The sequence below is a fragment of the Taudactylus pleione genome, unplaced genomic scaffold, assembly GCF_031769625.1.
Source record: "Taudactylus pleione unplaced genomic scaffold, aTauple2 ptg000583l, whole genome shotgun sequence".
Taxonomy (NCBI): Eukaryota; Metazoa; Chordata; class Amphibia; order Anura; family Myobatrachidae; genus Taudactylus; species Taudactylus pleione.
This window is the reverse complement of record NW_028284985.1, coordinates 1,764,907-1,780,784: the sequence shown is the minus strand read 5'-3', so window position 1 is coordinate 1,780,784 and position 15,878 is coordinate 1,764,907. Positions and strand designations below refer to the sequence as shown.

At 47.3% G+C, this 15,878-nt stretch overlaps 1 protein-coding gene across 2 annotated transcripts in view; it reads right to left on the bottom strand.

Annotated features, from left to right (window-relative positions):
- The window catches only part of TTLL11 (tubulin tyrosine ligase like 11), a 172,741-nt gene that overhangs the window by 10,130 nt on the left and 146,733 nt on the right, over nt 1-15,878 (bottom strand). For both annotated transcript variants that reach the window (XM_088453581.1, XM_088453582.1), the window contains one exon: nt 15,733-15,839. In XM_088453581.1, coding sequence (XP_088309707.1) covers nt 15,733-15,839 — 107 coding nt within the window. The remainder of the gene's footprint in view (nt 1-15,732; nt 15,840-15,878) is intronic.

The following is a 15,878-nucleotide window of genomic DNA, read 5'->3' as shown; positions in this document are numbered from 1 at the left end:
GGCGCCTGGCCCAGACGGACTTACCAACTCTTTCTATAAACATTTTTCACTCTTAGGCCCTCATTCAGAGCCGCTCGTTAGCGGCAGTACGCTCGTTCTGAGCGATGTTCGCACATCTGCGCATGCGTACGGTTTTTAGTACGCATGCGCGAACCAGTCAGTGCGGCCGAAAATCGTTTGTACGCTATATAGCGAGTGCCTGCTATTTTGAGTGACAGAATGAGGCGTATGTGGGTGGTAACAGGGGAAGGTGCTTGAAAACAGGGGAGTGGAATTCGAACGCAGGCGTGCTTAAAGGTCAAAACGGGCGTTTTAAGGGTGTGCATAGTTAATCCAGCAGCGTCATTGACCACGTCACTTGGTTTTTTTAAACTCAGAACTGCTCGCAAAATAGCGGTTGAAAAAACCAACCACAAGAATAGCGAGCAGTTCATACGCTGTATGATGTACTCGATTAATCTAATAAATAGCGGACATGACGTATGGTGCGAGCGGCCAGGGGGCGTTTTTATCAAATAAACGAGCGTATGTTTTGCTCGCTCGTTCAGACTTAGAGGTGTGAACAGACTGCAATGTGCGAACGGATCATTTGAATAGCCACCCCTTGTTTTTGAACGAACGACCGCAAATAGCGAGCGGCTCTGAATGAGGGCTTTAGTACAGTAGCTCCTGTCTTTACTATACTGTTTAATTCTGCCACTAGACAAAGGTCTCTTCCGGCTGAGATGCTGGAAGCCCAGATTATCACTATCCCTAAACCTGGAAAGGATGCCTCTTTATGTCAGAACTACAGACCAATTGCTCTTCTTAATTCTGATGTGAAGATTTTCTCTAAGATAATTGCTAATCGTCTCTCTCCATTAGTTCCCAAACTTACACATCCTGACCAGGTGGGCTTTGTTCGGGATAACGTTAGGCCGCAGACAACACTAGTAAAGTTTTCGATTTGGCTGAATATTTAATTCAACGGAAACAAGAAGCTCTCTTGCTTTCCTTAGATTATTATATATATATTATAAAGTCCTTAATGTCCAGTTTCAGGAGTCGTCTTCCGGAATCAGTATGATTTACCGCCGGCCTCAGGGTTGAAGATCCCGAACGTAAAAAGGTCAGTATTAACTAACCCTATTCTATCCCCCAACCCTCCTTTAGGGATGCCTAACCCTAACCTCCCCCCAAGTGCCTACACCTAACCCATTCCCCTAGCCTAACCCTAACCTCCCGAGGGGGGTGCCTGACACTAAGGACCTCATTCAGAGTCGGTTGAAGCGGCCGCACGGTCGTACGGGAAAAGGGGCCGGATATGCAACTGATTCCCTCGCAAGTTGCGTCCCTAAGTTCGGATCGGTAGCTGGCCGACCAAGGGGAGGAAGCGGCCGGAATTAAAAAAAATACGCCCCCTTCTCGTACGCATTGCACGTCATCTCCGGGCATATAAGGATTAATCGAGACCATCGGGATCCATCGGAACTGGTCGTAGAGCTTAAGGTTGACCATACCCTCTCTTAAGCTCTACGATCATGTCAGTGTAAAAACCTCCCATGTCACATGTGCCATGACACTCCCATAAAACCGTAATAATTGTTAATTATGCACTCCCATAAAACCGTATGCACTCCCATAAAACGCCGTTCGCATAATTAGGCACGCCTGCGCTCGGATCTCCACACCCCCGTTTTCAAGCACCTTCCCCTGTTACCACCCACAAACGCCTCAATCTGTCACTCAAACTACCGACCTGGCTGTGTTCAAGGAGAGAGAAATTTCTGATCGTAGCGGCTAGTTTGCGCACGCGCATTGCGAACTTTACGCATGCGCAGTATAGCGAACATCGGTAGCGTACGACCGTGCGGCCGCTTCGACCGACTCTGAATGAGGTCCTAAGTCCCCCAGGAGCCCTAAAACCTAACCTTTCCCTTAGGGTCAGGCACCCCCTGAGAGGGTTAGGTTTAGGCTAAGGGAAGGGGGGTTAGGGTTAGGCACCCCAGGGGGGAGGTTAGGCTTCCCCCCGGGACACTTAGGTTTAGTCCCTCAGAGGGGGGTTAGAGTTAGAAACTAGGGAGGGAGGTTAGGTAACCCTATGGGAGGGTTAGGGTTGGGGGGGGGGGGAGTAGGGTTAGTAAATACTTACCTTTGGAGCTGTCAGGATCTTCACTGCTGCCGGTCTTCATACCGATCCCCCACATACTGACAAAGTCCGGCGTTTATGGCAAAACTGCAATCATGACCCCAAGGGAAAATGATTTTTGTTTATGACCATTTAGTCATTAATTATAAATGTACATGGATTACACCTCCTTATACAGCACATGCTAGTTGCACCTTGCATAGAAGACCTTGGCCCTCATTCAGAGCCGCTCGTTAGCGGCAGTACGCTCGTTCCGAGCGATGTTTGCACATCTGCGCATGCGTACGGTTTTTAGTACGCATGCGCGAACCAGTCAGTGCGGCCGAAAATCGTTGGTACGCAATATAGCGAGGGCCTGCTATTTTGAGTGACAGAATGAGGCGTATGTGGGTGGTAACAGGGGAAGGAGCTTGAAAATGGGGAGTGGAGATCCGAACGCAGGCGTGCTTAAAGGTCAAAACGGGCGTTTTATGGGTGTGTATATTTAAAACAGCAGCGTCATTGACCACGTCACTGGGGTAATTTTATAGCCAGAACTGCTCGCAAATTTGTGGTAGCAAACACCAACCACAAGAATAGCGAGCAGTTCATACGCTGGTCGATGTACTCGATTAATCTAATAAATAGCGGACATGACGTATGGTGCGAGCGGCCAGGGGGCGTTTTTAACAAATAAACGAGCGTATGTTTTGCACGCTCGTTCAGACTTAGAGGTGTGAACAGACTGCAATGTGCGTACGGATCATTTGAATAGCCACCCCTTGTTTTTAAACGAACGACCACAAATAGCGAACGGCTCTGAATCAGGCCCCTTGGTCTTATTTCTGCTTACCGAGTGTAATTTACATTAGTGAGGCGATTAAGGAAACATTTAACTTCACCCCGTGGGATAACATTGTTTCTGATCAGAGAGGGAGAGATACAGGGGGCTCTATGTTACCATTCAGCCAGATAACATTGTTTCTGATCAGAGAGGGAGAGATACAGGGGGCTCTATGTTACCATTCAGCCAGATAACATTATTTCTGATCAGAGAGGGAGAGATACAGGGGGCTCTATGTTACCATTCAGCCAGATAACATTGTTTCTGATCAGAGAGGGAGAGATACAGGGGGCTCTATGTTACCATTCAGCCAGATAACATTGTTTCTGATCAGAGAGGGAGAGATACAGGGGGCTCTATGTTACCATACAGCCAGATAACATTGTTTCTTATCAGAGAGGGAGAGATACAGAGGGCTCTATGTTACCATTCAGCCAGATAACATTATTTCTGATCAGAGAGGGAGAGATACAGGGGGCTCTATGTTACCATTCAGCCAGATAACTGAAAACACTGCAGAACTATTACTCATACACTAGTTACAAATATTAATTAAAACAATATTTTCTAACAGTTAAAATACATAATCTTATCGATGGTAGTAGCATTTTATTTTTATATATCAAACACCATAACAATATGTTTCATCTGATCTTCAGAAATAATCCCAAATAATATACTAATGAAATGCAGACGCCTGCTGAGTGGAACGGCCATTATTACTCATGGGCAGCTTTCTTTGGCAAATTCGGTCATTTCTAGGATGGTGGAAGATCGTGTCCTAAACAACGGAGAAAGCAACAGGACTACATTCAAACCAATCGGATTTCGGGGCTGTTCAGAGGTGAATGCATCGGTGACGCAAATGGACAATGTTTTTTTTTTTTTGTACTGCACATCCGTCCTGATCGTCTGCGCACAGAGGGCCTGATTCAGAGCCGCTCGTAAGCGGCCGCTCGTTCGTTCCGAGCGATGTCTGCACAACTGCGCATGCGTACGGATCGTAATACGCATGCGCGAACCAGTCAGTGCGGCCGAAAATCGTTTGTCCGCTAAATAGTGAATGCCTGCTCTTTTGAGTGACAGGAGGAGGCGTATGTGGGTGGTAACAGGGGAAGGTGCTTGAAAACGGGGAGTGGAGATCCGAACGCAGGCGTGCTTAAAGGTCAAAACGGGCGTTTTATGGGTGTGCATAATTAATACAGCAGCGTCACTGACCACGTCACTGGGTTATTTTATAGTCAGAACTGCTCACAAGATTGCGGTAGGAAAAACCAACCACAAGAATAGCGAGCAGTTCATACGCTGGTCGATGTACTCGATTAATCTAATAAATAGCGGACATGACGTAGGATGCGAGCGGCCAGGGGGCGTAGTTTCCAAAAAACGACCGCATGTTTGGTTCACTCGTTCAGACCTAGAGGCGTGAACAGACCGCAAATAGCGAACGGTTCATTTGAATAGCCACCCCTTTTTTCATAACGAGCGAGCGCAAATAGCGTCCAGCTCTGAATGAGGTCCAGAGGCCCTGATTCAGAGCCGGACGCTCTGACCAGAGCGCTCGCTCTGAATCAGGGCCGTCCTATTTAAATGTGGAGCGTGCCTTTTGGACGCTCGCATAGCTGTGGGTTATCACCCACAGCTTATGCGAGCGTCCATGATGATGGTCGCGATGGTCAAGACCATCGGGCTTGCGACGAGACCCTGCAGTAGGGTCTCGGTGACCGCAAGCCCTGTAGTGATTCACCATCGACAGCACGCCCCCTTTGGTGCGAGACCCGGAGCGACAGCTTGGCTGTCGCTGTCCTGGTCTCGCGCATGCGCACGACGGAGCTCCCTCCGTCGTGCGCATGCGCACTGGGGTAACATCGACCCGCTTGCGAGCGTCCTGCGCTCGAGAGCGGGCCTGAATGAGACCCTGAGGCCCTGATTCAGAGCCAGACGCTCTGACAGAAAGCTCGCTCTGAATCAGGGCCGGGCTATTTTTTTTTTTAGAACGGTCTCCTGGCCGCTCGTATAGCTGTGGGTGACCACCCACAGCTATAGCGAGCGGCCAGGAAGATGGTCGTGATGGTCAAGACCATCGTGACCATCGGGCTTGCGACAAGACCCTTGTGGTAGGGTCTCGTTGCCGCAAGCCCCAGAGAGATTTCAGCTCTAACAGAGCCGAAATCTCTCCCACTGACATCACTCGTGATGTCAATGGGCCCGCCCCAAACGGAGGCGTTCACATGGGAATGCCTCCGTTTGGGCAGCCACTCCCCCGGCCCGCCCACCAAAGGGGGTGTGCTGTCACTCAACATCGACAGCACGCCCCCTTTGGTGCGAGACCCGGAGCGACGGATTGCCCGTCGCTATCCGGGTCTCGCGCATGCGCACGACGGAGCCGGCTCCGTCGTGCGCATGCGCTCTGGGCCACCATCGACCCGGTTGTGAGCGCTCAGCGCTTGCGATCGGGTCTGAATCAGGCCCAGAGACCCATTACAGAGTCGGACGCCGGGTCTGGGAATTTCAGAGAGGACACTGAAGCATCTAAAAAAAGCACTGGACGGAAATGCCGCGATTGGGCGTCTCAGTCCTTGCACAATCAAAAACACACTTGTACACAAAGGGCCCGGCTGTGTCTTTTGCCACAGTTGCGTTTCAATCAGCCCCTTTATCACGCCGACGAGGAAAACTGGGAGAGCTGACGATGCCCATTGGGTGATCTGGAACAATAATAGAATCCATATACAGGATTCAGCCGATCGGCTTATTGGAATTGTTCTGCTCCTCCCCAACACATGTGGCGATGTGGCCGGCAGATCTGATCATTGCATGGCTGATTTGTATGACTGGTGTCATTCACACTATAGATTACAAGACTACAACTATAGCAGTGTAAAATCTGCTCAGTAAAGAATACAGTTTAAGCAGGAACTTTATTACAAATGATGATATTTGTTTCTCTTTTTGCCTCTCAACAAAATACCATCTGTCCAAAAAATCAATGAATAGATCTGTGTGTGTTTCCGTCTGTAGCTCTAATATATCGCATTCTGCAATCAGATCCTGAGCCATTTCCAGGCCGGCTCCCGCTATCAGAAGACAGGAGGGAGAATATGTCATTGTAACAATTCCGGATTATTAACGGGCTGAAATAAAACATAACAGCCAGCGATGATCAGTTATTGTGAATGATGCCTCTCTCAAGCACCAAATATGCTATTCAACATTCTTTGCAGAATATTTATTGGAAATATTCGGCATCTGTATTGCGCAAGTGACACTGTAATATCATTATCTCTGTCTACTTTAGGCAGAAGAGCAGCATTAAAGCTCAGGGGTCCCCCAGAAGCCGTCCGAGTACAGAATCTTCACTGTATATAAATCATCTGGGAAACACAGGAGTGGACTGAGAGATGTCACTCAACTTGCTGCTGAAATGTAATTTATTATATATTCTCGTTGTAGGGGCTGTTGGGGGGACTGAGGAAAGATGGGGCTGTGTATTGGGGGAGTGGAGAGGGGGCTGTGTATTGGGGGGAGTTAGTGAAGAGGGGGCTGTGTATTGTGGGAATGAAGAGGGGGCTGTGTATTGGGGGGAGTGGAGAGGGGGCTGTGTATTGGGGGGAGTGAGTGAAGAGGGGGCTGTGTATTGGGGGGAGTGAGTGAAGAGGGGGCTGTGTATTGGGGGGAGTGAGTGAAGATGGGGCTGTGTATTGTGGGAGTGAAGAGAAGACTGCCCACTGGGGAGAGTGAAAAGGGAGTTGTGTTCTGGGGAGAGAGTGAGGAGGGGACTGTGTATTATGGGGAGAGAGAGTGAGGAGGGGACTGTGTATTGGGGAGAGAGTGAAGAGGGGGGTGTATTGGAACTTGGGAGTGAAGAGCAGGGCTGTGTACTGGGGAGAGTGAGTGGAGAGGGGGCTGTGTATTGGATAAAGTGAGTGAAGAGGGGGCTGTGTATTGGATAAAGTGAGTGAAGAGGGGGCTGTGTTTTGGGGACAGACAGTAAAGGGTGGCCTGTGTAATACGGAGAGTGAGTGGAGAGGGGGCTGTGTATTGGGGAGAGTGAGTGAAGAGGGGCTGTGTTTTGGGGACAAACAGTAAAGAGGGGCCTGTGTAATAGGGAGAGTGAGTGGAGAAGGTGCTGTGTATTGGGAAGAGTGAGTGAAGGGGGCTGTATATTGGGGAGAGTGAGTGAAGGGGGCTGTATATTGGGGAGAGTGAGTGAAGGGAGCTGTATATTGGGGAGAGTGAGTGAAGGGGGCTGTGTATTGGGGAGAGTGGAGAAGGTGCTGTGTATTGGAGAAAGAGCGTGAAGAGGGAGCTGCTTATTAGGGAGACAGAGTGGAGAAGGGGCTGTGTACTGTGGAGAGGAGGCTGCATGTTAGGGAGAGAGTGCGGAGAGGGGCTATTTATTGGGATGAGTGAGTGGTGTAACCCAGGCACATATACTACTGCTCTCTCCTGGTGTAACCCAGGCACATATACTACTGTTCTCTCCTGGTGTAACCCAGGCACATATACTACTGTTCTCTCCTGGTGTAACCCAGGCACATACACTACTGTTCTCTCCTGGTGTAACCCAGGCACATACACTACTGTTCTCTCCTGGTGTAACACAGGCCCATACACTACTGTTCTCTCCTGGTGTAACCCAGGCACATATACTACTGTTCTCTAATGGTGTAACCCAGGCACATATACTACTGCTCTCTCCTGGTGTAACCCAGGCACATATACTACTGTTCTCTAATGGTGTAACCCAGGCACATATACTACTGTTCTCTCCTGGTGTAACCCAGGCAGGCACATACACTACTGTTCTCTAATGGTGTAACCCAGGCACATATACTACTGCTCTCTCCTGGTGTAACCCAGGCAGGCACATACACTACTGTTCTCTAATGGTGTAACCCAGGCACATATACTACTGCTCTCTCCTGGTGTAACCCAGGCACATATACTACTGTTCTCTAATGGTGTAACCCAGGCACATATACTACTGTTCTCTCCTGGTGTAACCCAGGCAGGCACATACACTACTGTTCTCTAATGGTGTAACCCAGGCACATATACTACTGCTCTCTCCTGGTGTAACCCAGGCACATATACTACTGTTCTCTCCTGGTGTAACCCAGGCAGGCACATACACTACTGTTCTCTAATGGTGTAACCCAGGCACATATACTACTGCTCTCTCCTGGTGTAACCCAGGCACATATACTACTGTTCTCTAATGGTGTAACCCAGGCACATATACTACTGCTCTCTCCTGGTGTAACCCAGGCACATATACTACTGTTCTCTAATGGTGTAACCCAGGCACATATACTACTGCTCTCTCCTGGTGTAACCCAGGCACATATACTACTGTTCTCTCCTGGTGTAACCCTGGCGCATATACTACTGCTCTCTCCTGGTGTAACCCAGGCACATATACTACTGTTCTCTCCTGGTGTAACCCGGGCACATATACTACTGTTCTCTCCTGGTGTAACCCAGGCACATATACTAATGTTCTCTCCTGGTGTAACCCAGGCACATATACTACTGCTCTCTCCTGGTGTAACCCAGGCGCATACACTACTGTTCTCTCCTGGTGTAACCCAGGCACATATACTACTGTTCTCTCCTGGTGTAACCCAGGCACATATACTACTGCTCCCTCCTGGTGTAACCCAGGCACATACACTACTGTTCTCTCCTGGTGTAACCCAGGCGCATATACTACTGTTCTCTCCTGGTGTAACCCAGGCGCATATACTACTGTTCTCTCCTGGTGTAACCCAGGCACATACATTACTGTTCTCTCCTGGTGTAACCCAGGCGCATATACTACTGTTCTCTCCTGGTGTAACCCAGGTACATATACTACTGTTCTCTCCTGGTGTAACCCAGGCACATACACTACTGCTCTCTCCTGGTGTAACCCAGGCACATATACTACTGTTCTCTCCTGGTGTAACCCAGGTACATATACTACTGTTCTCTCCTGGTGTAACCCAGGCACATACACTACTGTTCTCTCCTGGTGTAACCCTGGTGCATATACTACTGTTCTCTGTACCTCTCTATAGGCTAACCTTAAATAGACTGGTTGTAGCTGACTGGTTGGGTATAGTATAAATGACGGTGGATCTACAATACCTGTGCCCAGAGCTTTAGTGAATAAGCAGAAATGATAGAGATTTCATTACCTGTGTAACTGAATAAAGATCTACAGATAACAGTGAGACCGTTACTGACGGACTCAGGACGCTGGTCAAAGTGGTGGAATTAAGGATCCATTTAAATGTTAATTACCAGATTAAAATGTTTTGTGTCTGACTACTTACTGGAAAAGTCATTTATCTCATATTTTATTTGAATGGTTTCACTTAATGCTCCATAAAATGGAAATGTGCTGTAAAAAGAGATAACTGGGGTTATAGCATATTCCTGCATGTATGAGGCATTTTATCATACAGTATCTGACTACAGATATCCAGCAATGCCCAATAGTGTATGACGTTTATTTATTTTACTTATGTAACTGCCGGCACTGCGCAACCATCTCTGTCATATTTACTGCACATTACAGGCTGACAATGTGTGTATGTAGCTCAGCTGCACACTACAGGCTGACAGTGTGTGTGTGTAGTTCAGCTGCACACTACAGGCTGACCATTTGTATGTAGTTTAGCTGCACACTACAGGCTGACCATTTGTATGTAGTTTAGCTGCACACTACAGGCTGACAATGTGTATATGTAGTTTAGCTGCACACTACAGGCTGACCATTTGTATGTAGTTTAGCTGCACACTACAGGCTGACAATGTGTATATGTAGTTTTACTGAACCCTTCAGGCTGACAAGGTGTATATGTAGTTTAGCTGCACACTACAGGCTGACAAGGTGTATATGTAATTTAGCTGAACACTACAGGCTGACAATATGTCTATGTAGTTTAGCTGCACACTACAGGCTGACAATGTGTCTATGTAGTTTAGCTGAACACTACAGGCTGACAATATGTCTATGTAGTTTAGCTGCACACTACAGGCTGACAATGTGTCTATGTAGTTTAGCTGCACACTACAGGCTGACAATGTGTCTATGTAGTTTAGCTGCACACTACAGGCTGACAATGTGTCTATGTAGTTTAGCTGCACACTACAGGCTAACAATGTGTCTATGTAGTTTAGCTGCACACTACAGGCTGACAATGTGTCTATGTAGTTTAGCTGCACACTACAGGCTGACAATGTGTCTATGTAGTTTAGCTGCACACTACAGGCTGACAATGTGTATATGTAGTTTAGCTGCACACTACAGGCTGACAATGTGTATATGTAGTTTAGCTGTATACTCCAAGGCTGACAATGTGTATATGTAATGTAGCTGCATACTCCCAGGCTATATGTGAACTTTATGGATACATTTCATAAACCAACAAGAGGATTGTGATAGCGCAGTCATTCAGGTATTGATTTTAACTTCTCCAACAATGATCTGTCACAGAAGAGCTGGTAAAGAGGAGTGTGTGTGGGGGGTGATTAGAGCTCATGTTTGGTAAGACAGACATCACCATATCCCATCTCCTACCTGGAGAAACACCAGCAGGGCATATGGTCAAAATTAATGTTTTGGAAGGAGTGAATTAGTGGGTAAAAAACACTCAAAATGCTGCGACTGACAGACACATCAGTCTGAGAGAGGTCCAGCGATACCTTGCAGTGTTTGATTAAGTTTCATTCATTAATATATTTATTGCCTTTGTTTATTTTGTAATTTATTTAGTTATTATTCTGCATTTGGAGTAGATGGTCCTAATTTGTACTTTGATTATTTGGTAAATAAAAATTGCATTTTTTTTTAGCCCTACTAAGGGATATATTTACTATAGTGCAGGTGTTTTAGAAATGGAGTAATTGCCCACAGCAACCAATCAGATTGTACTAATTTATCTAGCACCTTCTAGTAGATAATGTCACTGGCCCTTTCTTCGCTGCAGAACGACAGCACAAAACATTAAAACTATTACAAGCAAATGATCTCCCAGCTCCATAGACCTATCAGGAGATCTGGCTGTTACTTCCGCGCCACTCGTCCGGCATTATCTTGTAAGCTGCTTAATCAATGTTTACATACAAAATGTTATTTCAAACCGGCTCCTCTCAAGTGTCTGTTGAAGTTTTGTTAATGTCCCGTGGATGGCACAAATGAAGCAGCGTAATATTGGTGTAATCAGCTGCCGTCAGATTGCCGCTCTCCTTTGCCAAGCTGCAGAGAGCCAGAGGAACATTACGTTTTAATAGAGGGATTGTGATTTTTATTCAAAGGAATCCATTCCTCATAGTATGAATGCATAGACTGGAGAGGCATTTAGGAGGGCATTCATCTCTTATGTAATGGGAGCAGGACTTAATTTAGCGAGTAAGCCATGTGTAACAAAGCACAGCGACAGTATGCAAATCCAATGTACAAGCTACAGTGCTATTGGTTAATGATTATTACACCACTGGGCCCTTCGGAACGAGCCCACACATTTAACAAACACATTATAATGAGATATGACTCATTATATGCAAATATACAGCAATGAGATCTATTATCGGGAATGACCGGGGTGTACAGTAGGGCTTTCAGGACAAGGAGCTGCCTCTAATTTCGGAGCACTATGACTGAGGGCAGAAACCAGATTTATATATTTCAGATTGAGATTGTTGAGCTGAGATCAGGGTGTGCAAGGGAGCATTTTAAAGGAGTTCTGTTTGTTTGCTTAGGTGCAAACGTCCACTTTTAGAGTTGGTGGAGATCGGGTTTCTAGCAGTAGAATTAATAGGACGCATTTTGCGTCACCGGATAGCAGCTTGGTGGAGAAATGCGTTTTTGTCTGACGACTTTGCCCAATGTAAAACATAACTTCAAAAAATCCAGCCCCAATGTCCCCGCGCTCTTGTGATTTATCTAAGCCATAACTATAGTTGGACGGAACAGTATTTTAATTGACAACCAGAAAAGTTTACGTAATGACGGGCGGTAGTAAAGTGGGCGGAGGTTGCACCTCGTCAGTCTCTTCCGCCTCTCTGCACACTTGGGAGGACTGGCGTGCAGACCTATCTTTCAGGGGCAGAGGAGGTGGCACCTTCATGTGCGCTAGGTTGCAAACATGAAAAATTTACAAATGAGGTCCAGTAACCGTAGCAGGGGAACTGCGCAATGGCGTCTGTGTGTGACACCGTTAACGTACACTATCATTGTCATTTCACTTCCGGTTTTGGAACTTTGTGGACATAAGATCCCAGCATGGAAGATAAATACAGGCTGAGTCTTCCATATCCAAATACGGAATAGTTTTGGCATGACTGAGATAATGAAACCTTTGATTTTTGATGGTTCAATGTACACAAACTTTGTCTAAGGCACAAATTATTACATATATTGTATAAAATGACCTGCAGGCTGTGTGTATAAGGTGTATATAACACATAAATGCATTCTGTGTGTATATTTGGGTCCAATTCCCAAGATATTTCATTATGATATGCGAATATTCCGTTATCCAAAATACCCCTGGTCCCAAGCATTTTGGATATGGGAGACTCAACCTGTAGGAGGACCGTCCATCATTATCGGTTCAGAACGTTCTGCGTGGATGATTGACGCTCACTTGATCACAGACGAGATAGCCACTTAGCAACTCACATTAATTAGTACATTTATAAATGTAAAAAAATTAGACCTGTCATTCCAAATAACCTATTTCACCGAACACTGACAGAAAATAAAGTTCTAGGAATCCAGTATATGTTTTAAGGGACAACCTGTAATAACTATAAAGTAAGAATTTGGCAAATCTACACAGTTCATTCATATTATATCCCTGACAAAGTGTAAATCATTTAGACGCCTGTTTGTGCTTCATACTCTGGAAGCTTATAATAGAATCAGGCACGGTGCTCAAAATCTAATAGCAGAAATATTAAAATGTTGTGCCTCGGGGTGGCCTGAACCCAAAATCCGCTCCTGCACCCACTGTGATTATTAGTAGGTAACAAAGTGGCTCTTTAAATAAAAACTATTAGAACAAATCATTTCAGATGTTGGGAGCAAATGTACTACTTTTATTTGTGTTGAATGGGGGGAAATGTATCAAATTCTGTTAGTAAAAACCTCACGTATTGGCATGCGGTTTTCAGTCCCATCTACGATCTTTTGATTTCTGAATGGAAAACAACCAGTTTTATCCCTTCAAGTCACAAAAAGGCCAATGATACTTCAAGTCCTCTAGGGGAGCGTCGAACCAACGACTGGGCTCGGGTCCCGGCCCAATGCTGGATAGCGCAGGTCTTTCAGGTCATGTAAAGTTGGGATTTATTTTTCCTTTTCACAAATGTTTATTATTTTATATTCCGAAAGGCAAGACGGTTTATAGTCCAAACCACGCGCCGTACCTGCCCATATAGAAGACGTTCACATGTTTACACCCAGTACCCGCCATTCAATAAATCGGACGGAGGTTTCAAAACGTGCGGTCTAAAAACATGTTATTTTACGTGCAGTGCTGCCTTCAGAAATGAGGAGAACGCTTTGCACTATCCCCTCAACTGCGGGGTCCCATAGCGAAGGAGATGCGCTCACGTCACAGTGACCCCCGCCCAACGCACCACTGCAAAGGTGCGGCTTTGTCCACGCGTCTTCCTTCATTAGAGACGGAACGTGCCCGTGAGGGAAGCAATCGGGAAGCCGACTGCCTATATACCGGCAGCCGGCTTCCCGACTGTCTTATCCCGGCAAGGGTGAAATGCCGGGCGTCTAGATGTAGACGCCCGCATTTCCCGGGCGCCGCGAGCGGACAGCCGCGGGGGGGGAGGGTTAGGTTCAGGGCTCTCGGGGGGGACTTAGGGTTAGGCACCCCCCCGGGAGGGTTAGGGTTAGGCTAGGGGGAGGGAGGGTTAGGGTTAGGCACCCCCGGGGGGGGAACTTAGGGTTAGGCACCCCCCCGGGGGAAAATAGGTTTAGGCAGCGGGGAAGGGGGTGGTTAGGGTTAGGCACTTAGAGGGGGTGGTTAGGGTTAGGCACTTGGGGGGGAAGTTAGGGTTAGGCACCCCTAAGGAGGTTAGGGGGGTTAGGTTAGTGGATACTCACCTATCCACGATCAGGATTTCCAGCGCTGTCGGGCTTCCGCTGCGTCGCATTCTGCTCCTGTCGGGCTGCCGCTGATGGGAATCGAACCGCCGGCCATGCGGCCGGTGGTATATCATTCCCATTCCGCCCGTGAGCGTTCCCTAAGGGAGACTGTGCCTACAGACACTATAGAGCCTGCAGATACCGCTGTGTCACCACCGCTGGTAACCGCACGCTGCCGCCACTGAGCGTATGCATACGTGTGTGCTCCATACACCGCACACAACCTGTGTTAACCCATTCATTTCTGGAATACAGTATTAAGCACAAAAGTTGTAGAGCCTGTTTACATAGAAAGAGACACATGCAATAGGTGCTAAACACAATTTTGTGAAATACCTCTATAGAGGTCCTGAATCAGAGATGGATGCAGGGGCGTATCTGTAATGGGTGCTGTGTGTGCGGGGCACACGGGCCCCAGGGGGACCCCGCACCCATATTAGTTTAAATCTACCTGTCTGTGGTCCAGCGTCGGGTGTCAGCGCTGCTCAGAACACCGGAAAATGGCCGCCGCGGCCATTTTTCCGGTGTTCTGCGCATACGCAGTAGACTCCAGGCACACTCTAGTGTCCAGTTTACTGTGAAAGCACAGAACGCTGGAAAATGGACACCGCGGCCATTTTTCCGGTGTTCTGCGCATATGCTGTAGACTCTGGGCAGACTCTAGTGCCCGGAGTCTACTAATTCTCCGGTGGCTGGCCACCTGCGTCAGTCGGGCCCCCTCCTCTCTTAAGACGCCCCTGGATGGATGGATTTGCACAAGGGGCTGTGCAATTCCGTCCATCTCAGATGCAAATGTGGAAGGAGGTGTCAGTCACCTACTTGCTGCATTTGCAATCTCACCACTGCCACAGACGTTGCAGACTGGGACCACCATCGCAACTATCGTGAGCGATGATTGCGCCTTTGGTCAGGCTGCGGGAGCTGAAGCTTTCTGCGGCCTTACCGGGTCCTGGGAATTTAAGCGGCTAGAAATCTGGCCTCGTCTCTCCCGGAAAAAGGGGGGGGGGCAACATGTCTCTGTTTCAGGAAACAGTGACCAGATACGCCCCCCGCTCCACCCCCCAAAAGCTGCAGCATGTCAATCATACTGTGGCTCGGGGGAGATCCGCGAGCAAGATTGCAGGACACGTTCTGTGCATGTGCAGACTCAGACCCCTCCACTTCGGCCCAGAATAAGAGAAACTATATTGTACAATTTTGTGACCCTATTTATTCTATATATTTATGTATGGAAGAGGCACTATGAAATTATATTATCCTGTTTATAATAATCAGTTCTCATACAGCTGGCAGTATTATTCTGACTTGCAAAATGTATTTATTTTTAAATTCCAATCCCTTTGCTGATACCACTGCCGGCGTACGATGTTATTACAGAATAATAGAATATAGGCACATGCAGGTTCTTTATGAACACTGCGCCCTCTGTACATTAATAAACAACTTTGTTGCAGGCGCTGCACTATTCCGGCTCCTGCATTCGCCCCGGGAATTAAGCTGCAGCGAGGGCCATCCTCATTTTGGGGTAAATTAATTTTTTGTGTCACTGGGGAGGAGGAAATATCGTGCTGCAATGGAATTGGAATGGAAATCTGCTGGGTAGCCGGGAGAAGAGCAAATTACCTGACTCTCTTTGGTCTAAGCTCATGCTGTTCCATCGTCTTGTTATGTCAATGTAGAGAATATCTCCTGATGCCATTGAAAAATTGCCGCTGCTCAGCTTACAGCTCCTGCGGAAGAGAGAGAGAGAGACGGGTGACTTTTGTGCG